The following is a 23,997-nucleotide window of genomic DNA, read 5'->3' as shown; positions in this document are numbered from 1 at the left end:
TTCCACTCTGGGATTGCATACATCCTGACAGAAGGTTTATTTGGATATAATAACTGTTTGTTTGACTACAGGCAATTTCTCTGGGTTGAAGACCATTACTTGCACTGCACTTCAAATCTGACAGATTAATGGATCCACATAGCACGACTCTTAAGTTCAAGTATCTGTCAAGGGAAATAAATACCCAATTCTGATTTGTGAATTTGGAAAACACTATTCATTTTAATTTCATCTGCAGTGCTGAAAGAAATGCTCACAGTGGACTTAAAAGTCTCACTAATTCTGTGGGTTTCTGTAATGTACATTCAGCCGAGAAAATAAATACTGGAAGGTGAGCCACAAATTTGAAAAGCTCTGCCAGTTGTGTTTGACAAGTAATTGTGTTGGGGTTTTATCAGTAATTAAAATCTCAGGTTGTCCAATGGAGATTTGCATTCAGATACGACTTCAAAATGCACCTTTTCTATGAAGGCTTATCCTTCTAACCTTCATTCCCAGCAGCAATGAAGACTGAGGGTGAAACTACACCTTACACTAATGCAGTGTGTGTACATATGTTTCCCTTTGAGAGAAAGGGTATAGCTTAGTGGTACAGCATCTCCAGGTACAGCTTGGAAAAGACTCCTTATCTGAAATTCTGGAGAGTGCAGACACTACAGAGTTGTATGGGCCTATGGCCTCAGTATAAGGCAGTTTCCTATACTCCTATAAAAGGAACTTTAGACCTTTTGACTGTGTGCGATGCAAGGTTTGATCATGCATACAAGGTGGAGCCATGCAGAAGCATGAATACTTACATGCGATACGAACGTAGGCCTTCCGGCTCTTCGTAGTACCTGCTGAGCTCCAAGCCACACACTGGCACCAGTAATCTTCTGGTCCGAAGAGTTCTTCAACTTGCTGGCGGGAAATCTCAATGCTTACTTCTCGAACAATCAGTCCTGCCAGAACACAATCAATATCCCCATATTTATTTCAGAATTGGGGGGGGGGGGAAATGCTGTTTGAATTGTTAACAGCAGCAGACATGGTGCTTGTTAGCAAGGGGACGGGAAAGGCTGCATGACCTTACCATTGAAGCATACATGCTGTTGGGTGAAAATGTTGGGTAATAAAACAAAATGGTTGCATACACCTTGGCTTTAGATACTTAAAAGGAGCAGAGTCGATGCAAAATGATCCTGGAACCTTTCTACATACTTTGAGGTCTTGTCTAAAGGGGGAAATTCAAAGAGCAATGTACACTCTCTAAGAAAAGGGACAAAATATGCATCTTCCCCCTTCAGACAAGAAGGCAGGGCTGGCAGTGCAGTCAGACACTTGTCGATTCCCATACCCCAGAAGAGTCCCACCATCAAGAACTCCCTGGACCTGCTTTGCTGTGGTTCAGCTTCAGCTTCACTATTACCACTTGCATGACCATCTACCTCCTTTAAACACCCAACCAATCACTGTGTTCTACAGGAGAGGGTCTCCTACAGATATAATCCTATCAGGAGGTCCATTCCATGCAACGTCAGAACAAGGCCTTTTAGTGTGGTGGAAGATAGCTTTTGGGAACTCCCATTAAATACCAGGCAGGCATCTTCTCTGCCTGCTAAAGACCTTCCTCCTTCAACAAGCACATGTATTGGATTTGAATTGATTTTATGAATGTGCTATTGTTGCCTTAAAATCTCTCTGTGTGTGATATATATTTTCATATATGCAATTGCTTTACAGGTTTTTATACATGTAACTGTTTTATATCTGTTTTTATTATACTGTGAATTGCTTTGGGATGGCTTATGGGAAGTGATTTATAAATGAAATTATTATTGACGCTATCAAGCAGCTTGAACTTCCTAATTGTTTAATCTGAATCCTTTTTCTTGTAATTTTCTTAATTGTCTGTTTTCCAGACTAAACATGCCCAATTCCTTCAACCTTCCCCCTCATAGGACTTGATTATAATGTAAGCAGGAATTAAAGTGATTTAGAAATGGCTGTATTGGCTGGATCAGTCCTGGGGGAGACCAGTAGGGAAAAGAATCTAGGTTCATCTCGCTAGTTTCACATTTGTATATAGTTTGGTAGCAGCACACTGTTGACTAAAGTTGGTTCCTTCTAATGCAGTCTCTTTCAAATATTATGCTGGCCTCCTGGTCTCTGTGTTTGTTGTTCTCTGGCCATCTGGAGTTAGCACTGCAATGAAGAGTTAGAACAAAGTCTAATTTTGCAGCTTTGCTCCATGCACCTTTGAATGTCTGAAAATGACACTCCTTAAGATATTTTAAAGAAATCTAGAACACATCTTATTGCTATCGAAATACCCCCAAGATTCACTGAGGTGTAACTAACATTTATCATTTCTATGATCAAAGTGGTTGCAATATAGTTGTATAGCTATCACTACACCTTACTGAGAAAGTGACTAAGGCAAAGTGGTAGAGATAAACAGACTTTTATAGCATTTAATTCACCTAGCAACAAAACAAGGTTAATATATGTAGCAGATCATTCCCAATACACTGGACTTAATGATGCTATGTTAAATCTGAATATTTTTAAATCTGGAACACTTGTAGCAAAATTCTAACAGAATTCTAATGCTGCTAATTTGCACTTTGAAACAGCAGATTTGTGATCACATGCATCAGTTATCTAAAACCATAGCTCCAAAACTTATAATTAAACTACAATTATAATTAAAGACTCAGAATGTCAATCAGCTTTGTGCATTTGCCCCTCAAAGTACTAACAAGCCTCCTCTTCCTGACCCATAATGGATTTTAAACTGGGAACCTGACAAGAACAACCATTTTATAATTAAAAAATGTCCATAAATTCCTCACTCGAGCATCCAAGGCCCCCTCCCTTCTCAGACCAACAGAAATGCAACCATGTTTGGTGGCAGGTACCAAGGGTAACATTCATGTTGAGTCTTGATGCCACTCTCACATTCAGGATTAATAGTCCAAGCCTACATATCTTTAATATTTCAAAACTAACCAAACAGGAAAGCATTAGAGATGTCAAAACACTACTCTTCAGCACTTGTTCTCTTATTATTTTTGACAAGGGGTCGATAAAAGTGAGTACAGGTATGCACGTTAAATTTTTAAAATGCAATTTCCAAAACTCCACACTGCTAAAAGACTCAAACCCACACTGGGCTTTCTCCCCCCTATATAGGATTGCTAGGAAATGTAAATTAAACAGTATCTGGATCTCAAAATGTGCAGTTTGACATTCAGCTAAACTAAGGGTTATATAGCTCTGCTCATTCTTTCTGTTTGGGCTTTCTGCCTCTGTGTATAAAACAATGGGATTGCAGCAGCTCGGCCCAGAGGTTTTCAACTGAGAGCAAACAGGAGTACCTCTGCAAAGCCAGACACTGCATACATGCCATGCAATCAAAGCACACACCCCCGAACCCTTATCCATCACAAAACTGTGTTTTCCAAGACCCTTCAGAAACTGCAGTTCCCAGGGGCGCCAACTCTATGAGGCCAAGCTGTCTTCGCCCACCCCACCCCCCAATATCTGTTGGCCAAGACGCCTCAATGTTAAGGAGGCAGAGAAGGCACAGAGCTGAGAGAAGCACAGCTTCAGTGGTCAGCTCCTCCTGAGCATGAAAGAGGAGGAGCTACAGGCCATTGAAGTTTCGCTGTCCTGGGCTCATCCTCCTCCCAATGATGCAACGTCACATGGCATGCAATAGGCCCCCTCAATCTTGGCGCCTTTGGCGGTTCCCATGATTCTTTAGGGGAATCATGGTGGACTCTCCTTCCTTGGAGGTTTTTAAGCAGAGGTTGGATGGTCATCTGTCATGGATGCTTTAGTTGAGATTCCTGCATTTCAGAGGGTTGGAGTCCTATCCAACTTTACAATTCTATTATTCTATGATTCAATACATGTGCTTTAAACGTATGGTGGGTATGTGGCCAGAGAGTTCTTAAAGAGTGGTCCACTCTTTAAAAAAATATTCTGCTCCTCTGAAAGCCAAATCAAATGTGCATGCTAATTAGCATATTCAAATTATATGTACATTTGTGTCATGGGCTTGTCAAAGTCTTTTGAGGACCTAGCAATGCGATGCAAGTTCAGAAAGATAGCGCAGATATCCTTAATTATACAGCACAGTGTGTCCTGGCAAGCAGAAACCAAGGATGATCCTTATTTTTTGCTCCCCGTTTCACAGAGGTTCAACTGAAAAAAACCAGCATTTAATTACTGTCTGCATACACTTGCATACTGCCACTTACGTTGTATGCCAATTCAATTAAAAAAAAAACCACTGCCCAAAAAACCTTCAACATTATAACAATAGAGGGGATAAAGCATATAAATGTAGCCCAGTGTTATCTGGTGGGAGGGGAGGACTTAATGAGATACACTGTACTGTTAGGGCCTCTGTTGTATGTCAGTTTTTGTTTTTAAAAGATTCATTATCCTTGACATTTTGCCAATCAAATTATGAACTACTTTGGGGGAAATGCATAATAGCATTTCACCTTGAAATTAAAAGACTGAAAATATAGCTGTTGTGGTTTTAACAACTGAACTGAGCAGGGACAGTGGACAACTCTCTCCACCTTTTTGTGTGTGTTCATGAGGTATTTCCACTCTAGGAAATGGTCCTTGTAATATCTCCTCCCCTGTTTACAATATGGGGAAACACAATGTGCATTTTGAAATCTGCTTTTATTCTGAAGTGCAGTTGTTTCTAGGTTGAAGTTTCTTTTTTACTTGTTTTCACAGGATTAGCTTTGGCAGTGTAGCATATAAAAAGTGACATCAGTTAGGCTTCAATTCAGTTTGATCATTCTTCTAAATGCAAGCATAGTTTTGCCTAATAGGTTTGGAAACGTTTTAATTTGATGTGAGCTACAGTTGCTGATTGTTTGTTCAAGCTGAGAAACAAATGTTTCTTTAATAATAGCACTTCTGTGACAACCTAAATACCCCAGTATTGGTTTTACTTTGGTTTGTTGTAACATGCACCTGATGGATTTCCTGCATTCGCAGAGGAGCTGGACTGGATGACCATTGAAGTCCCTTCAGTTCTATGATTCACTGTCTAGATATTAGCAGAAAGGGGAGCTAATTTTTCTTGTAACTTCTGAACAAGGGTGGTCATAGCATAGTTGCTGCATTCAAGATGGGGGCTGGATTTTCAAGGCACTCTTAACCTCCTCTTGTGTCCCAAGCACACGCACGGGTGGACATGTGATTGGAAGTTTAGGTCTTTATTGGCAAAGCACACACCAGCTCCTAAGGTAGAAGAATCACATGCACAGCTCCTGCTAAATGGCTGGCTAGGCATCTCCTTCTTCAGACCTGTTCCCAGACCTGACCTAGACAGGTGGAGCAGTGGCACGACAACACCTCCATTAGCACATTTAAACCCTCTCTTCTCATTGACGCATGCAAGCAACAGGCATGTTCTCCTGCACATCAGCTTCAGCTGCTCGTGTCACTTTAAGTCCCTCCTTGTCCTGGTAAACAGTGTGGGAGGGAACAGAGGAGATTCTAATGATGTGACTCTCTCTAGGATTGTCTACTGTGCTTCTGTGCCTTCCTGCAATTCTTACTCCACCTCTTCATCTCCCATCTGACTGCCTTTCCCCTGCCTCATGGTTGGCACAGTATCCCACAAATCACTGGCTTCTTCCCCTGGTTCATCCTCCTGTCTCCTCTGCCCACCCTTCGGACTCTTGCCTGTCCTTGACATCTTGTGGCATACCAGTATGCTTAGCACACACAATTCTGGAAGTATTGCATGAGCATACGGCCTGCCCCTCTGTAACTCTGCATACATCTTCATAGATGTAGGCAATCAAGGGATGTGTTTCCAAACAGCACGAATAAATTTAAAAATGACATGAATACATTTTAAAGAGTGTGACTTTAAATGGTATGATAATATTTTAAGATGCCATGCAAACCTGGAAATGTTAATTATATATATGCCTTGCAAACACATATATAATATTTAAACAAGTCCCAGCTTGTCTCTGCTCAGATCACAAGCTTGGCTTTTGAAAATGATCATGATTTCTTAGCTATACATGGATTCAGTTAAGGTAACCTTGTAATGGTGGTTTGCTTCAGAAATATTAGTTTTCGGAAGTAAAAGAAACTACTTGTCGGACCAAATAACAAAGGGAACTGTACAGCTTAAGCAACTGGAAATGAGATATTTCTCCAGTGTTACATCGAGTCAGCTAAGCTAAATCTTATCAGCCTTTGCTAAAACAGTTGAAGTCCCTAATATGACAACACTTCCTAGGTGTGTTAGAGAAAATTAAATCTGTTAAAGCATCTGCGATGGCACAGAACTTATTATGTGAGTGTATGATGTGATTTTGTAGACCGTATGGAATAGCTAATTTTCTTTCTTTGTGGTCATCTGGTGCTGTATCACAGACATGCCGCACATGGAGAATGTTACCTTAGGGAAGAGAACACCTGTGTAATATCTGAATGTTTGCTATTCCTTGCTGTAGAAGTAAATGCAAGTCTGTTTATGCTTCAGGAGTAGGCAGTATGCTGAGATGTTCTAAAAGGCACCAAAGGCCAGTACATTTAATTCAGGATTGTGCCTTGTTTTCCTCTTCCTAAGCATAAATGTATGAGTAAACATATTGGTTTGGATCCAGAGAACCATAAGCAGAAGAAAGTTTCTGAAAGGTGTGGCTGATGAATTTTGATCAATTCCCTTTACTACAGCAGCTCTCTGCACCCCATCTAGCATCACAGAGGGTGGTCTCTCTGCCCCCCAGAGAGGCTTTATGGGGCTGCATAGGGCTGCAGGAGCAAGGGACAAGAAAACCCCCTTTCATAAACTGCCTTCTACTTTGGCTCTGAGCCTATGTCTGCAAGAATACAGCCATGTTGACCATAGTTAAGCCTAGCTAGTATTTTTGCTTCAACACAATATATGACCAGTTGAGGCCAACAGGTGAAAAGCACTCTCAGTCCCTAAGAGTACATTTGTGGTGACCCTATATTAAATACCATTCATTTTAGCTTCTCGGTTTTAGGACTTGCGTCATTTTGTTGCACCTGATAATTAGAACCAGTTTGTAAGTGCTGAAACCATTTCCAAGGTTGGAGGACAGTTGCTTCAGGTGGTCAGTTTGCCGAAATATATCATTTGCCTCTGCTGTAGGACGAAACCATGGCTGTTATTTCAGGAGCAAAGTTGCCCTCTATCCTGCCCAAGTTTCCAGGCATATTTCTATTTCTTGGAAGCATTGATGTCTTTGACATGCTGAGTGACTATAGTCATAAACAATTAAAAAGGGCCTGCTGGGAAGGGGTGATGAAACTGAGCAGTCCTTGCCCACCAGGAGATCACTATGGTGAAAAAAATAAGTTAAAATGAGTTAATTGTTTCATCTAGTTCCTGGCAGACAAGAATCAGCATCACTCATCCATTTATACACCCAAAATCCACAACTGAATAACTGCCAGTAACCTCTGAGAGAAATCCAGGAAATTGCAAATTTGCATACATTAATATATTTGCATAAATTCCAACACCAGGGCTCAGAAGCATGTGCTTTCCATTTAAAGTTATGTCATAACAAACTTAATTGTAGGGGAATAATTGCATGAGTTTGCAGAGACCCATAGTGCACAATAAGTGCTGCACACAGTATAAAATCCCAGTAATTAAGAATTGGTAATGAAATGTCTTCTGCACTCGTTTATGGTACTGCTTCTGCTGTTTTTCCATGGTGAGCACAAATAAAGTCAAAACATCATGGGACAGAGAGGGAATTCACTCACCCCCCAGTTTGAAAACCTTTACTTTCCAAAAGTAGAAAAGACACAATAGAGAAGGAAGGGCTGTGGTGGTGGAGCACATGCTTTGCATGCAAATAGTTAGCAAATTCAATCTCAAACATTTCCAGGTAGAGCTAGAAAGACTTGTGCCTGGCACTCTGGAACAAGCCAACGCTCTGCCACTCAAGAGAAGGAGCAATGCTCTGATAGGAAGTATGGCAGCTTCCTATGCCACAGAATTAAGTATAATTATTTGAGCGGACAAGGCCAACAGTGTGTCCAATAGTCAAGAAGGCATTTTCTGCACGTGCTGTAGAGGGAACTGAGACAGAGCCCATCAATTTGGGAGGATGCCCCATCTAGGAGAAGGAAAACTGTGGGATATATTTGGGAGAAGAAATGACTAAGGAGTTAACCCTACACAAATCTGGAGTGGAGTCCCTAAGGCAGTTGGATGGCACCTTGTATGCCTCTATCCGGCAATTCTTGCAGTGAAGCTGGTGCCAAACACATTGCTCTGCTTTCCTTTGGACCACATCAGTGAGGCTGAGGGGGAAGGTCTTGTCATCTGGGCAGCCCAGGACCTCCATACACATTGCCCAGGTTTGCACACCACGGAAGGTCACTTCAGTGCTGGTAATGCACCTGAAAGAGTGTTGGTTAGGATATTCCCCATATTTCTTACATCATTTTAATAAAATGGATAAAAGGATAAGTACTCAGATTTTAGAAGCCATACCCTTAGAATCTAAAAACAATACCCTGTCTCTAGTCTCATCCTAATGTATGTGTTGGGTAAGTTGTATTTCATCAAGGATGATATAGAATCACTCTGTACATATTGAGAGGCACCATATTATTACTTTTGACATGACACAAAGCAAATCCATGGCACAAAATTGGTACATGATGCAGCAGTCTTCCTGAAGCAAAGCAGATCTAGGCTTGGGAAGCCAGCAAGCAGGGCCAGAGTGAAACAGCACTCTCCTCTCAACAACAAGCATTCAGAGGTTTACTGTTTCCAACAGTGGAGGTACAACATAGCCAGGGACAGTGGCAAAAGGTGGCACAGTGAAAGGCTCTTCCAAGCCCCTGTGATCTCACCCAGCGCCTGATTTTGCTGACTGCTAGCACAGAGTCTGGTGAAAATTCTTCTGAGAAATATTACTAGTCCTGTCAAAGCTCTTCAGGCCTTCTTCACTTTCCATGAATGTCTCACCAAAGGAGGAATCCCTAAATTCACTCCCACTTTGGCAAAGTTCTAGTGAACTTCTGTCGGTTCCCTCACTGCGAGAAGCAAAACTACAGGGAACCAGGCATAGGGCCTTCTCGGTAGTGATGCCCACCCTGTGGAACGCCCTCCCATCAGAAGTCAGGGGAATAAACAACTACCTGACATTCAGAAAATACCTGAGGGCAGCCCTGTTTAGGGAAGTTTTTAAACTGTGATATTTTAAATGTATTTTAATGTTTGGTGGAAGCCGCCAAGAGTGGCTGGGGAGACCCAGCCAGATGGGCGGGGTACAAATAATAAATTATTATTATTATTATTATTATTATTATTATTATTATTATTAGAATAAGAGTATGAGGGAAAGAAAAAGACAGCACCAACCTGTTCATGTAAATAGACCAGCTATCCATAACCTGATGCCCTTCAGATACAACTCTCACCAGACCTTGCCCATGTTCACTGGTCCTGCCTCCTTTGTACATTCATATGGAAAACTAAATGTGCCCTTACCTGCCCTTACATAACCTTTATCTTTATGACTGAGGACCTTGCCAATTCAAGGACAGTTTATACAGATGTACAAATATTCTGACCAAATGCATATAACAGGCAAGGTGGGGCTAGCAGGCACAATCATTCTGCTTGATCGTTTTCTGCATTCAGAAAACACCTGAACAGTGCTCTAAGGGAATGTCTTGGAAAGCAGATGATGCAGTTCTATGGCTGAAGGTAAACAGGTCTGTTTATCAAAGCAATTACCGGTACATGAAATGGCCCACTATAGGTCAGTAATGAAATCTTTGCCTATCTGAAATCTACCCCATCTACCCAAATTGGTATCAATCACTGTTGACTGTGTGTATGTGTGTTAGGGCTGAGTGCTAACTTTTGGTTCACTGTATATATGGTGCTCATAATTCTTGTTCTAGCTTGCCACTTTTCTCTCTCTCAAAAAACCTTTACTTCTGACACGTTCTCTTCCCGCCCTACTCCTCTTTTACCTTGATCCCCATCCTTAAATTACTTTGCTTCTTTTCCCACAATGAAAATTCAGTTTTTAAATGTGAGATATAAAACTAGCATGACAGTTAGAGACAACGGCATTGTTAATTCTGCTTTATTTCTTTTTATTACCCTGTCTTTTCTCTCCCCCCCCCCCAGTTCTGTCTTCTTCTTAAAGATTGTGATAAAACTGAGGAAGGAGCTGTTCTTTATTCTTCTGTGACCTTGTCAGGTGGTGGCTTTTCAAGGAAGGTTGAGTATAGTTTCCCTGAGGATACTTTTATGGTCAGTGCAAGAGGCCATCCAATAGATTTACATGTGTCTGAAGCACAAGTGTACAGACTAGAGAAACAATAGTGAGGGGAAGGGCTGTCCTATTTGCCATCCTTGAGGCCTCTGGGAATCTCACCCAACCTGCTGTACCTGGAACTGGGAGTTGAGAGAGTGTTGTGGGGTGCATTAAGACTCATGCTCTTGACGATGGGATGGGAGCAAAATGGAGTATCTATTTCAGAAAGGAGAAGAAGCGGGCAGGTGTGGAGGACTCCCTGGTCCTGAATGGGGTAACTGTGCCCCTAAAGGAGCAGGTGCACAGCCTGGGAGTCATTTTGGACTCACAGCTGTCCATGGAGGCGCAGGTTAATTCTGTGTCCAGGGCAGCTGTCTACCAGCTCCATCTGGTACGCAGGCTGAGACCCTACCTGCCCGCGGACTGTCTCGCCAGAGTGGTGCATGCTCTAGTTATCTCTTGCTTGGATTACTGCAATGCACTCTATGTGGGGCTACCTTTGAAGGTGACCCGGAAACTACAACTAATCCAGAATGCGGCAGCTAGACTGGTGACTGGGAGTGGCTGCCGAGACCACATAACACCGGTCCTGAAAGACATACATTGGCTTCCAGTACATTTCTGAGCACAATTCAAAGTGTTGGTGCTGACATTTAAAGCCCTAAATGGCCTCAGTCCAGTATACCTGAAGGAGCGTCTCCACCCCCATTGTTCTGCCTGGACACTGAGGTCCAATGCTGAGGGCCTTCTGGCGGTTCCCTTGCTACAAAAAGCCAAGTTACAGGGAACCAGGCAGAGGACCTTCTCGGTAGTGGCACCCACCCTGTGGAACACCCTCCCACCAGATGTCAAAGAGAAAACCAACTACCAGACTTTTAGGAGACATCTGAAAGCAGATTATTGTATTTTAACATTCTGTTGGAAGCCACCCAGAGTGGCAGGGGAAACCCAGCCAGATGGGTGGGGTATAAATATATTGTTGTTGTTGTTGTTGTTGTTGTTGTTGTTGTTGTTATTATTATTATTATTATTATTTTGAATTCCAAACTGCTGTGAAAGAGACTTCATCCAGCACTACTACTACTACTACTACTACTACTACTACTACTACTAATTTTATTATTATTACCCTGACCATCTGTCTGGGTTTCCCCCACCACTCTGGGCAGCTTCCAGCACATATACAAACATAATAAAATGTCAAACATAAAGGACTTCCTGATACAGGGCTGCCTACAACAAACCTATGCAGATGCAAGAGAAACCCCTACTGAACTCAGAAAGACCTCCTTCTAAGCAGACATGCATAGGATTGGGCTGTTAGAATTAGTGTGGTGTCAAAAATTTCTCCCAAATCCTTTTCCTGACCAATCTCCATCAATCAGTGAGAAAATATTTGAAAACTATCAAAGGCAAGAAAAAAAATCCCAGGGAAATCGTCCTGAGTCAAGTGCTGAATTTTTGTTGTGCTCATCTTTTGTGGTGGACAAAGAGCTTTTGTGGGTGCCTTTTCTTTCTTTCTACAGTTCATCTCAGCTCTGAACTCTGCAGTTCCTGGGCTTCCCACACTTAGGGCTCAGGGAAAGACACTGTGAGGTAACTTCTCCCATGGAGTTGTTGTTTTTCCAGATCAGCAAGCCTATGAGCAGCCAGGGAGGCTGCAGATTGCTGGGGAATGTGACGTGGAAACCACAACCTTCAAAATCTAAATAAGTTCTGAAGTGCCCTGAAAATGAAGTGGGAAAATGGGAGCCTCTTTCAGAAGGGAATTACGCTTTTGAAACATAGACATACCACTAGTTCAGCTATCCTGCATTGCAGGAGGTTGGGCTAGATGAACCATGGGGTCCCTTGCAGCTCTACATTGTTATGATTCTATGATTCTATCTCTATGATCTACTACTCAACATACAGTTTGTGAAGCTGTTCCCATGGCGGGACCTGAGCAATTGTGTGTGTGTGTGTGTGTGTGTGTGTGTGTGTGTGAGAGAGAGAGAGAGAGAGAGAGAGAGAGATACAGGAAACAAACATGCCTTTGATATTAAGTAGAGTTAATCCCTGTTCTTCAAAGTAATGTTTACAGGATTCTAGAATATGGACCTCAAGCAGCCATAGAGTGTTTCTGTTCAAATACTTCAAAGCACATACTCTGCAGTGTTTGCAAGTCAAAAATTAATAAATAGGTTAAACATAAATGGATGCCAGAGAGAGACAGAGAGAAAGAGTAGGGAGGGAAGGAGATGTTGGTTAGGAAAAAGAAAAATGCTATCTGCATCTGATCTGGAAGGTGATAATTTTATATAGGTATCTGCCTCATACACAACTTATCTGCATGTTTTATTAGCAAATTAAATATGTGAATGAACGTTGCAAACAACTTCTTTCAAATGGTACATCAGATAATAACCATGGGGCAGTTTACTCTGACACAAATATTTGACATACCAGGTTTTATGGGCAGTTAACAGTAAAATGATTATACAGTGGTACCTCTGGTTACGTACTTAATTCGTTCCGGAGGTCCGTTCTTAATCTGAAATCATTCTTAACCTGAAGCACCACTTTAGCTAATGGGGCCTCCCACTGCCGCCACGCCACCGCTGCCTGATTTCTGTTCTCATCCTGAAGCAAAGTTCTTAACCTGAGGTACTATTTCTGGGTTACCAGAGTCTGTAACCTGAAGCATGTGTAACCCAAAGTACCACTGTAGAGCTATGTACAAGAAAATGGGGGACAGTACAAGTGTACTTCGAAATCAAACATTTGTTTTGTATACTGGGGATATATTTATACATTTTCCTTCAAAACTCAGGTGCTTAAGGCAAAGCCCAGAAGGCTTTGCTTAGACTTTTCAATCAGATTTCAATTAGCAGGGTTTCCTTCTGCTTCAGGCTGAGAACCTGATCTTTTTTAAAAACAACAACAACAACAACAACAACAACCCAAAACTGGAGCAACTATGCTTTCAAATATAAAACTGATGTCTTATTTTAAAACTGATTTGCACAAAATAATACACGTGAAATTGGTGTATCTTGCATGATAAGTTATCCTGGTTATAATGCTTCAAGCACTATTGATAACTTTCCTTTACTTCATCCATTTTGGCCAATGGATGTAGAGATGGCTACTACCTTGGATGGATCTTCCTGCAATTACTGCAGTGGCTCCCCGTTTGTAAAATTCTCTCCCCAGGGAGACTCACCTGGCGCCTTCCTTACATATTTTTAGGTGCCAGGTAAAATCATTCCTCTTTTCCCAGGCCTTTGACTAATTAAACAATATATGGCCTTTTAAACCTTGGGAGGGATTTTTGTTTGTTACTATGTTATGTATTTTTGTGTTTTTATATTGTAAACCACCCTGTAATCCTCTGAAGAAGGGTGGTATGGAAATATAATTGATTAATAATCATAAAAACAGTTTGGCCAAACTGCGAGAGGCAGTGAAGGATAGGCGTGCCTGGCGTGCTCTGGTCCATGGGGTCACGAAGAGTCAGACATGACTGAACGACTGAACAACAACAACAACAACAACAATCATAAAAACAAGCAGATAGATAGATAGAACAATTCTGGCCACAATAGCTTAAACCTGAGTCAGCTATTGTTGGATTGCAGTTCCCAACTGCCCCTAGCAGAGTGGTCAATGGGAATTATAGTTCAAAAACATCTGGAGGGCTCCAGGCTTCCCATCCCTAAGCTACATGGAAGCTCCAGATGTGGAAGTGCCAGGTGTTGGGGTGGTGGAGGTGAACAGTAGGGAGAGTCTATTGCCCTCAATCAGACTCTTCTGATGAGCTACCTGGAAGTTCCCAACTGCTCACTATGAGAAAAAGGATGCTGTTCTCTGATGCAGCAATGTTCTCCATACGCCATTCAAAATATATGCCCCCCCCTGTTTCGGTTGAATTTTATCTAGTCCCTTAAGTAAGGTTATAACGAGGTCAGCTTGTAAGCTGTAACCCATGCAAGGTTTAGGCAGATCATTATCAATATCCAAGGGACTGATGTGAAATGAATACGCTTATCTGGACTGGAACAAGTAAGAATCAAACTGAATCTCCAAAGTGTCTTAAATGATACCATCTATGCACCATGTTCTTAAAAAAAATGCTCTGCTTATTATGGTTCTTTTTGTCAGTGCTGTAAGTATGGAGCTCACAGTCCCTTGGACACTTTCTAAAGCAGAAGCCTGAGCATTTTTCAAAGGTCAACCATCTGATAGAGCAGGGTAAGGGCACTTTTAGCGCTCCAGGTGTTGTTTGACTCCAACTTTCAGTGGTCAAGGTCAATGGGAGTTGTTGTCCAGCAACATCTGGCACAGCCTTGGTAAAGAGGGAGTTAGCAACTGTTGTGTTTGATGCCTCTGGCAGAAAGCTGTACTCACACAGTTTTTATATATGTGCATAGTATTAAGTAACTAATAATTTTCTGCTAATTAATGGTTCACTTTTTTCTTTTTTGCCTAAGGCCACCTCACCTTACCTAATTGCAAGACTGGCTCTGTTTAGAACTACTGGATTTAATTGTACTTAATTCTGAATTTTGTTTTTCATTAACCACGACCCATTCTCAAGCCTTTGAGAAAGGGTTGGCTATAGTTTAAATCATATAAACACACCCTGTATATTGCATTGTAGGTGCCCAGGCCAATGCAATCCCATGCACATACCCTTGTTTCATTTGGGCTTCTTCCCTAGTAAGTGACTGTCGGTGGGAATATAGCCTTAGCCCCCATGCCTTTCCAGTGGCACGAGTTAAAAAATTTCTAAAATAAGCATAGGCTCCGCTTCATGAGCATAAATACATTTGTGACAAGCTGTCTGTGCTGCTCTGTGCTTTCTGTCATTCAGTAGCTCTTTATTGTCACATGCAGGGATCCCTTAGCAGTGGTTTGAAGGACTGGTACAAGTGAAAAGGAGCACGGGGAGGCCAGGTCCAAGCTGAGAAATGTGGCAAAGAGTGATGGCACCAGTTATTCTTGCACTTGACAGAAAGCCCAGAGTGGCTTCATCTATTTCCACATGTAAATGACAGAGAGAGAAAAAGAGGAAAGGAGGAAGGAAGGAAGCTGGGGGTGGGGGGTGGGGAGTCTGCCAGAGGTTAATGATTTACATAAACTGCAGTTCAGACTTTGCAAAGAAAAATCTGCGCACTCTCTCATCCCTGGTTCAGTGGATTTGCATGCCCTTTTCTAATGATCTAGCCCTTCAGCACTGGGTAATCCTTCCCAGTCCCAGTTTAGTGCTCATGCAAAACTGAAGCACTTTGAGGCAGTTTAGAGCTGGCAGATGAATCTCAATGTGCACCGGAGAAAGCATAATGGCCGTTTAGTACTTGTTAAAGGAAGCTGAGAAAATCAGAGTGAAAAAAAGAAAGAGAGAGAAAAGAAAAACAGCACTTCTATCCAGCCATTTGGGACCAAAAGAAAATGTTGCACAATATGTTTGCACCCTGCTAGTGCAACCAAGGAACAAATGAAGTAAAATAAATAATATTCTGAAAAAAAGGTTTCTATTTTTTAAAATTCACCTCTACTATATACTTTTAGAGATACTGTTTTGATGAGGTGGTGTGTGTGTGTGTGGAAATGCCTTATTCCCGTGATCTTGATACTGTGTCACAGTTCAGTGACTGCTGGAGACTGTGGGAATAAGTACAATCGGCAAAATGACACAAGGGGTCACTAGGGAGCCTTGCTGAAGGCTTGTTTTTGATTTTTCTTACTTCATAAAGTGCAGAGGAGCAGGACAAGGGTAGATGTCTAAAGTCACTATTCTACCCCTCCCCCCTTTCTGTTGTCAGTTTGGGATCAGATTTCACAGCTAACTTTGAAGCTTGACATTTCTCTCTCTCTCTCTCTCTGTCTCTCTCTCTCTCACACACACACACATACACAGGAAAGGAAAGGAAAGGAAAAGAAAAGAAAGCAATGCATCTCAAAGGTTTCTCTTCTCCCCAGCTCTTTTCCAGGGCACTGTCAAGAAAAATGACTTTTTCCAGACAGACAGTGGCTCTGGGAATTTAACACCTACTCCCACATTTTAAGCACATTCAGGTCTCTGAGCAGTCAGGAGTGTTTAATGCACCTTCTGACCATCAAGGGGCAACATCTCTCGAAAGGGAAACAAGTTGTCAGCGGAACAGAAGTGTGAAAAGGCAGTGGCCAAGTTCAATTATCTTCTAAAAATCTCCACCTGGACGTGTGAAATAAAATGCATCACCTTTGTGTACACACGCCATTAAATCCCTACTGACTCCACTGGGACGGCACAAAATCTAGCCCTTTCCTAGCATCAATAACCCTGCTGGTTACTTACTGGAAAATCTATATTGAAGTCAATGGGAATTAGACACTTTCAGTCCTGCTTGGAGATTGCCGTGACAGTGGGTCAATGGAAAGATCTGGAATGGAGTGAGCTTATCCAGCTCTGTCCCTCATTTATCATTCTGACAACTCTGTTAATTTCAGTGCTTGTTCTATCCACAGCTAGCCTTATGGTGAAGCAGTCTGCAGTTGGCCAAGCTCTTAATTTAGGATGTGTGTACCTTATGCATGTAGGTGTACAGGTAGCCCTGGGTGCTTAAAAAAACCCCTGTACCTTAAAAAAAGAAAAAGGAGGACTGTTGAAGGGGCATACCAGACTGTGACAGTCTTTGCAGCCATCTAAAAAGGCTGGGCAAGTCTACATTTTAATGATGAAGGCTATCCTTTGCTCACTGATCAATGCTAATATGCTACTCAGGATTTATTTATTTGGTTCTTGCCAGCTTGTGAGCAACTATGCAGTAAGATATATGTGTCTGTATTGAGTGGTGAAAGAATGCCTGTATTTTATTGTAAGAACCCAGAGCCCAGAGGATAGGTTAATCAGTATTCAGATTTACTTCTCTTGAGGGCCCTCCTAGTATTACATTGATGGCATGAGCCCCACCACAGCATAGGCCCTTCCCATGTTTCCAAAGAAGTATATTCTCCAGAAAGGAGTACAGTATATTCTGTGGCTCTCCCCCGTACCAGCATTGTCCCAGTCCCCAGGAAGGGCAATATTGGCATGCGGAGCAGACATATTACACATGATATGAGGCTTCTCAGCATAGGAAGGAATAGCTCCCACACTACCAGTGCAAATGAAGAACAGGATTCAGTTGATTTGCCAGTTTTTTGATAAATAAAAAGGAACTTGAAGGCTGCATTATATGACATCCTTGCTGTGGATGCCTATTCTTGGGGCAATTTTTACAAATTGTTCTGGGCAGGGGCCACCTCATAGCCTTTTTCCAATTTTACCTTCCTCCTATACATCTCATCTCACAGCTCCTAAATCGGATGTGGTCATATTTTCCATGTTTCATTGTAATGCAGCAAGGGTGCATTTATCTCAAACTGGGCATCTAATCATCAGGACTTGGAGCCTTAACCCCTGCACCACCAGTGGTCTGCCTCTCCTGCAAAACTCTATGAAGTCCAGAGCCCACAGGTCAACCATGGTTCTTGGAGGTCAATAAAGCCTTGCCCAAGCAACTGAGCAATGTATTGTTACAAGGAGAAGTAACAGCAGCAGCAGACATGTGATCCTTGCCTTGCCTAATCCAGCTTCATCTGGATGTTGACCTTTGACTGTACCTGTCATTACTACCACTGCCTCAGACCACAATGGGCTTACTCTGTATGGAACCTGCTTCTGACTTTTTGAAGCTTTGATCATTCCAGCCTTGATGCTCACATGGCCTGCTTGGACTACACCCCACAGCCAGCCACAAGAAGATTCCTACTGAGGGCTGACAACTCAGGCAGTTCCAAGAGTCGCCCTCAGTTACCAATGATCCAGCCCCTCCTCTTCGGCCTACCTCTTTCTCTGCCTCCCATCTGGGTTGAGAGATGCTACAGTGGTGAACTGCACAATTCTGAGTTCACATACGATGGTGGGAAGGCAATACTGGAAAAAGCTTGCCAATCTAGGTTACCTCTAGATTACATTTTGGGGGGGGAATATTTTATTAATTGAATATAAGAATGTTTTAAAATGCTGTTGCTAATGCCATGCTCCTGATGTAGAGTAGTGAAGAAGGGATGCTGGAGTCCAAATCTGAAACCTAACTTCGGGCTTGCATGTTTCTGTGCAGTCATAATTTGTTGGTCTCTGGAAAATCAGTACATTTACCTAACACAAATTCATCTGCTAAGGTACAAAACAGAGTCAGTACCAGCACCAGTGGATAGTGTGTCCTAGAAATGATGATGAAGGGGAATTTCATACAACAGCATCATTGATTAGGGAATGGTAATTTTAGTACTCCCATGTTACTGGCTGAGTAACACCAAACTGAAAGGTCAAGAAGCTTCGTTTGAAGACATTGCAATAGCATCTGGCATTTTGGATTACTTGTAACCAATATCTGTGCTATTCTGAAGCTTCAATGTGTGCTACTTTTTTGCATTTAAAGTGCTTGTTTGTTTGTTTTCAAATGTAAAATGGGAAGTTTTGCTCTTCTGGTAAATATGACCACAAGGAACTTGCTGCCTTGTGCTTGTTCTTTATCCACTGAAGGCCTGGCCCTTTCCTTTTCCTTTTTTTTTTTTAAAGTGTGATTTAGAAGCTCCGTAGCCATGCCTTTAATAATGCTGCTTATGAGCCTCTCTGTTCTCAAATAGCCAGCAGAAAATATGTGAAGGAAGGAGAAGGGAAGCCTGAGAGACACTTAAAATGACAGCAATCTAAATGTCAAATATGATAAAGGGAAAAAAAAACTGCATGGATACTTCATATTGAGTAGGAAAAGCCACATTCCATATTTTATGGCTATGATGTTACTGGAGAATTATAGCGGTGTTGTGAAATACAGCTACCCAGTGACAAGACAAATGGGATATACATTCTGCACCATGTATACTGCAAGAGTTTTTGAACATCTTTGTCTAGCATTTGGCATTATTGCTCATGCAGCCTGCAATTCTGACAGATGCACTTAAGCTTCCTGACCAAAAACTTTCTATTTGCTATTGCCCTGTTGATTATGTGTTTAACCTCGGCTGACTTAAGACTGCATTGATGCAGTTATCTGATCATCTCACAAATGAAGAGTTTCTTCTAATCCTTAGCCTTAGTAACGTTTTACAGACTATTTTGTGCATTCAGCAGATGTGTTTGGTCTGGCCATTGCTCCAAAGAAAATATCATCCCTAAAAGCACAAGAACTGTAGTTGTCCATGCTTTGGTAACCTTCAGGTGGTATTGCTGCAATGTGCTTCATGTGGGGCAGTCCTTGAGGTTAGTCTGGTAGCTTCAGCTAATGCAAAATGTGCCGGGATGACTGTTCACTGGGGCAGGATATCGACACCATGTTATTCCACTGGTGAATGAACTGCACTAGCTGCTAATGAGCTATGAACTTGAAAAAAGGTATTAATCCTTATATACTCAATGGAGCTCTCTGCAGGCCTCTTGCAGAAACCATCATATCAGGAAGAAGAAAAAGAAGAAGAGTTTGGATTTGATATCCCTCTTTATCGCTACCCTAAGGAGTCTCAAAGTGGCTCACAATCTCCTTTCCCTCCCTCCCTCCCCCACAACAAGCACTCTGTGAGGTGAGTGGGGCTGAGAGACTTCAAAGAAATGTGACTAGCCCAAGGTCACCCAGCAGCTGCATGTGGAGGAGCAGGGAATTGAACCCGGTTCACCAGATTACGAGTCCACTGCTCTTAACCACTACACCACACTGGAGATGTTTTCTACACAATATAGATATCGGGTCTTTAGTAATGTAGCAACATCCCTCTGGAATTAACCCCCTCCTGTTAGATACTGTCTTTTCAATGACTACTAAGGACCTTGATCTCTTATGTAGAGACTTTTCCCAGTCTGCATCTGTGTTAGAATTGTTTATAGATATTTCAATTGTTTTGCAATTTGTCTGCTGGCTGCCCTGGGCTCCTTTGGGAGGAAGGGTGGGGTGTAAAATTTAATAATAATAACAATAACAATAACAATAACAACAACAATAATACTGTACCATCAAGTAGTTCTGGCTAGGATGTCCTTAGTCTTGACTCTTGAGAATCGTGTATATCACAAAATACAAAGCACAAACAAGACTGAGCTGCCAAGTAGCCTGCCAAGCTGGGTCTTCCTGTTTTAGGAAGTACTAAATAGGGTGAGAGCAGAAGCAACTTGCTTCAGGTGATACTATGATGACAGGAATTGGTGAAAGATGCAGCAAGGCTTCTTAGAGTGCCCCTAGCATGGGGGCAAACTATTGAGGCTCTGCTTCAGGCAGAAAAATGTATTTGGCTACTATGCAAATCTGAGATGCTGAAGTCCATTTTAAGCAACCGGATTAGTTAATTGGCTGCAGCACAGAACTAGTTGGCACAAAATATGCACCACTACAATAAATGCATTTTTAAAAAAAATGAAGTTAAGTGTATCCAACATGCCGAAAGAAAACAGTCAGGAAGGAAAGATGATCAGGGTTTTTTCCCCCCTCTCTTTAGATTAATTTACAATGATTGCAAAATAAATCTATGCTTCCACATTGGTTTACTGAGTCATCATCAAAGCTGCAAAAGCAGCTACACACATGGAGGGTCTGCTGGCTCTAAGTCCTATTGGAGTAGGTGAAAGGAAGTATGGGTCAGATAAGTGATGAACTTTGCTTCATTAATGTCAGAGGGCAATGCGGAGCAAGCTAAAGCTGGGCAAATCTTGCAAGATAACTTGCCCAACCTCTCCAGTTGCACTTCTAGTAACAAGATGCTTTAACACTAGAGGTCAACACTCTGGAGGATACCCATGGAACGCAGTCTGGTCTAATATACTCAGGCATACTTTTAAGCACTGCACTTTACAAGACTTATATTGATATTAACTTTCAACCTTTAGTCAGCAAGTGGGTATAAGATTCTTTTTGTTAAAATAATTGGGCCTCAAAGGACATATATTTCTAGTTATTCTCAATGGGAATTGGGATAACTAAGGCACACACTCTCCAGAACGTCTGCATCGTCAGTCATAGCTGAAATAGAATATACAGCTCTGCTGCTGTATTGATCAGATGCATTCATTCTTTCATTCTCTATTTCTCCTTCTCTCCCTCTCTTTCAGATACACTCTGACACACACAGGAATATACACAAGCTACTGCACCAATTTCATATGGCTTGGCCCTTACAGTGCTTCTGAGTTCATGAACATGTAATCCTTTACAGCACTTAGCGGATTTCTCTCTCTTTCTCTCTCCTTATCTCTTTACCTTTTAAAATCCCAGATAAGTTCCTGTGCCAAGTACATTGAACATTATGCCTTTATTTCACATTCCTGGTTCTTCGTCCCTGTAATCTCTGGCTAACACCTGCATTTTAGGACAGAATGCATGATCAGATTTTGCCATTCACACATGCATTTTACTACAGTACTTGCTTGTCTTGTTTCCCTTGTCATTGCTTGCTATCAGAGGACTTAGAAGAAAATCTGGTTCAAAACTGGCATTTCAGAAGCAATTTAAGATGAGCTTTGCTTCCTGTTACTTGAGCGTTGATGCAGATATACCGACAGAAATGTGAATTTAATCTTCTTTCACTGGTAAACACTTATGTGAGGTTAGACAGCTATTTACAAGCTGGTTTATTAAGAGCTTAAGCATCATTGAGAAAAATAAATAAAACAGCATCTACAGGCACCCTAAAATGCTGCATAATCTTGATTTATTGCTCTGCTTTCAAATGTGGCACAGCCAAAAAGGCTGTTGTGCACAGCACAGCACTGCTGAGTTATATTGCATGGGCAAAACCTATTGGATTTGGATGGAGAGGAGGGAAACTACTTGAATTTGCATAGAGGAACAGGATTTTTACACTCATTATTAACTAGGACCACCTGGGCCTGGCTTCTAAATGCCAACATGGAATTAATATGTGTGCATTTGTGTGTATCTATGCCTATCCGTCCAACTCTCTCTTCCTTTCTCTATGGCCTTATTTGCACATCATGGTAAACCAAACTACACCTGCTTGCTCCTTTCCCCAGTCCTTCTAGCACAGCATCATATGGCGTTATCATCCCAACCTGGATCGTGGTTAACCATGATCTGTAACCATAGGACAAACCATGGCTATAGATTGTGGTTACAAAGGAAAGACTTCAGCCAGGATCTGGGGTTCACACAGCATGCTATGCCAAACCTTGGCTGGGTTGTGTTGCTGTGCTAAAACGAGCGCAGCAGGGGTTGTTAGCTCCTCTATGGAGCCAGAATATTTGCATGGTCCCGATAAGCCAAAGCTTGGTCTACTGTGATGGGCAAACCAGGCCTATATATGTGTGTGTGCCTGTGTGCATGAATGAATAAGACAATTTCCTAACCATTGCAGTTGTGCTAATTTATCTGTTTCTTCTACTTCTAAAAACCTGGGTAATGGGTTTCCCCTGCACCAGTTTAACTTAAGTGATTGCCTCACTGCAACACCTCACTGCTTTCCTATTCTCAAATTGTGCACAGCACTGCACTGTTAAAAGTGCATTTTTTTAAATAATAATAAAAAACTCTGTGCAAATAAATGAGCTGAAACAAATAAAGCCCAATTCACATGAGACTTCCAAGGCATCTGGTGGAATTATTTTTTCTGAGTAATTAGGCCAAGTGCTGGTACAATTCCCATATGAAAGAAATCACCTTCCTTGCTAGCCAGTTATTTTTCATTGCTGTCAGACAGCACTGAGCTCCACTTCTCTCTATCTTGTATGTGACCCAAAGTATATTGATTACTAATCTTTCAAAACAAGAGGAATCATATCATTGACACAAATATGTTTATGGCCCATGGGATGTTTTCTAAGCCTCTTAGATTTTGTCATGATATTAAATGTGGTCAATGAAGTCAATGGGAGCCTTGAGCCCTATGCAGTTGTTATGGTGTGCATGCATTCATCATCCTGAATGGACATGGGGCGTAATGTCTGTCTGTGCATTCAGTCTCAAACTGCACACTTGAATCAAACCACATGTAACCCAGTACAGCAGTAATTTTTTCCCAACATGTATGGGAAGAACTCAATTACTGTGGCAAGTTTCACACCATGGTGTGCCTAATCTCCATATGTTGATTGAACATGTGACAGCAACCTCTTCAAATACATGTTTTGTACATGAGAAAACTGGGTATATAGATTTGCTTGACTTAAGTCTTTGTATATAGTCTGTTTGGCATAGAAGGTCAGACACATGAATCCCCAAGATTTATGTCATGACCCTGTTCACACACACACACACACACATGCAGAAATGACATGTACACTAGGCTGATAAAAATCCACATTTTACGTCAAGGAAATCCTTCTACATGCATCTGATACTGTTTGCCTAATGCATATATGATGACTGCATATCCGCATTTCAATTCCACCAGATAAGCCATAGAGATTAGGCTATAATAGGGTCAGCATTCTGTATCCTATTCTTCTTACTCATCAATACTTGTTGAGAGCTAACATTACCTGTATGTCATGGTGTGCCATGGTATCAGATTTTAGGATTTCCCCTGCTGTCTGTTTTCACCACCAAGTTATGATGAAGCGCAACTCAGGAGACGTTTTGTTTCTCCAGCAGTACAGTAAAGACAGATTACGTATGCAATTATTTTTTAAATAATTTATCCAACATAGCCATTAGTACATTTTCTCAAAACATTAACAACTCAC

General features: G+C 41.7%; 1 protein-coding gene across 3 annotated transcripts in view; it reads right to left on the bottom strand.

The window, feature by feature from the left end:
• The window catches only part of UNC5C (unc-5 netrin receptor C), a 299,416-nt gene that overhangs the window by 88,830 nt on the left and 186,589 nt on the right, over positions 1 to 23,997 (bottom strand). For all 3 annotated transcript variants that reach the window (XM_033160516.1, XM_033160517.1, XM_033160518.1), the window contains exon 3: positions 798 to 941. In XM_033160516.1, coding sequence (XP_033016407.1) covers positions 798 to 941 — 144 coding nt within the window. The remainder of the gene's footprint in view (positions 1 to 797; positions 942 to 23,997) is intronic.

This window comes from Lacerta agilis, chromosome 9 (assembly GCF_009819535.1).
Source record: "Lacerta agilis isolate rLacAgi1 chromosome 9, rLacAgi1.pri, whole genome shotgun sequence".
NCBI lineage: Eukaryota > Metazoa > Chordata > Lepidosauria > Squamata > Lacertidae > Lacerta > Lacerta agilis.
This window is presented reverse-complemented; position numbering and strand designations above follow the sequence as displayed.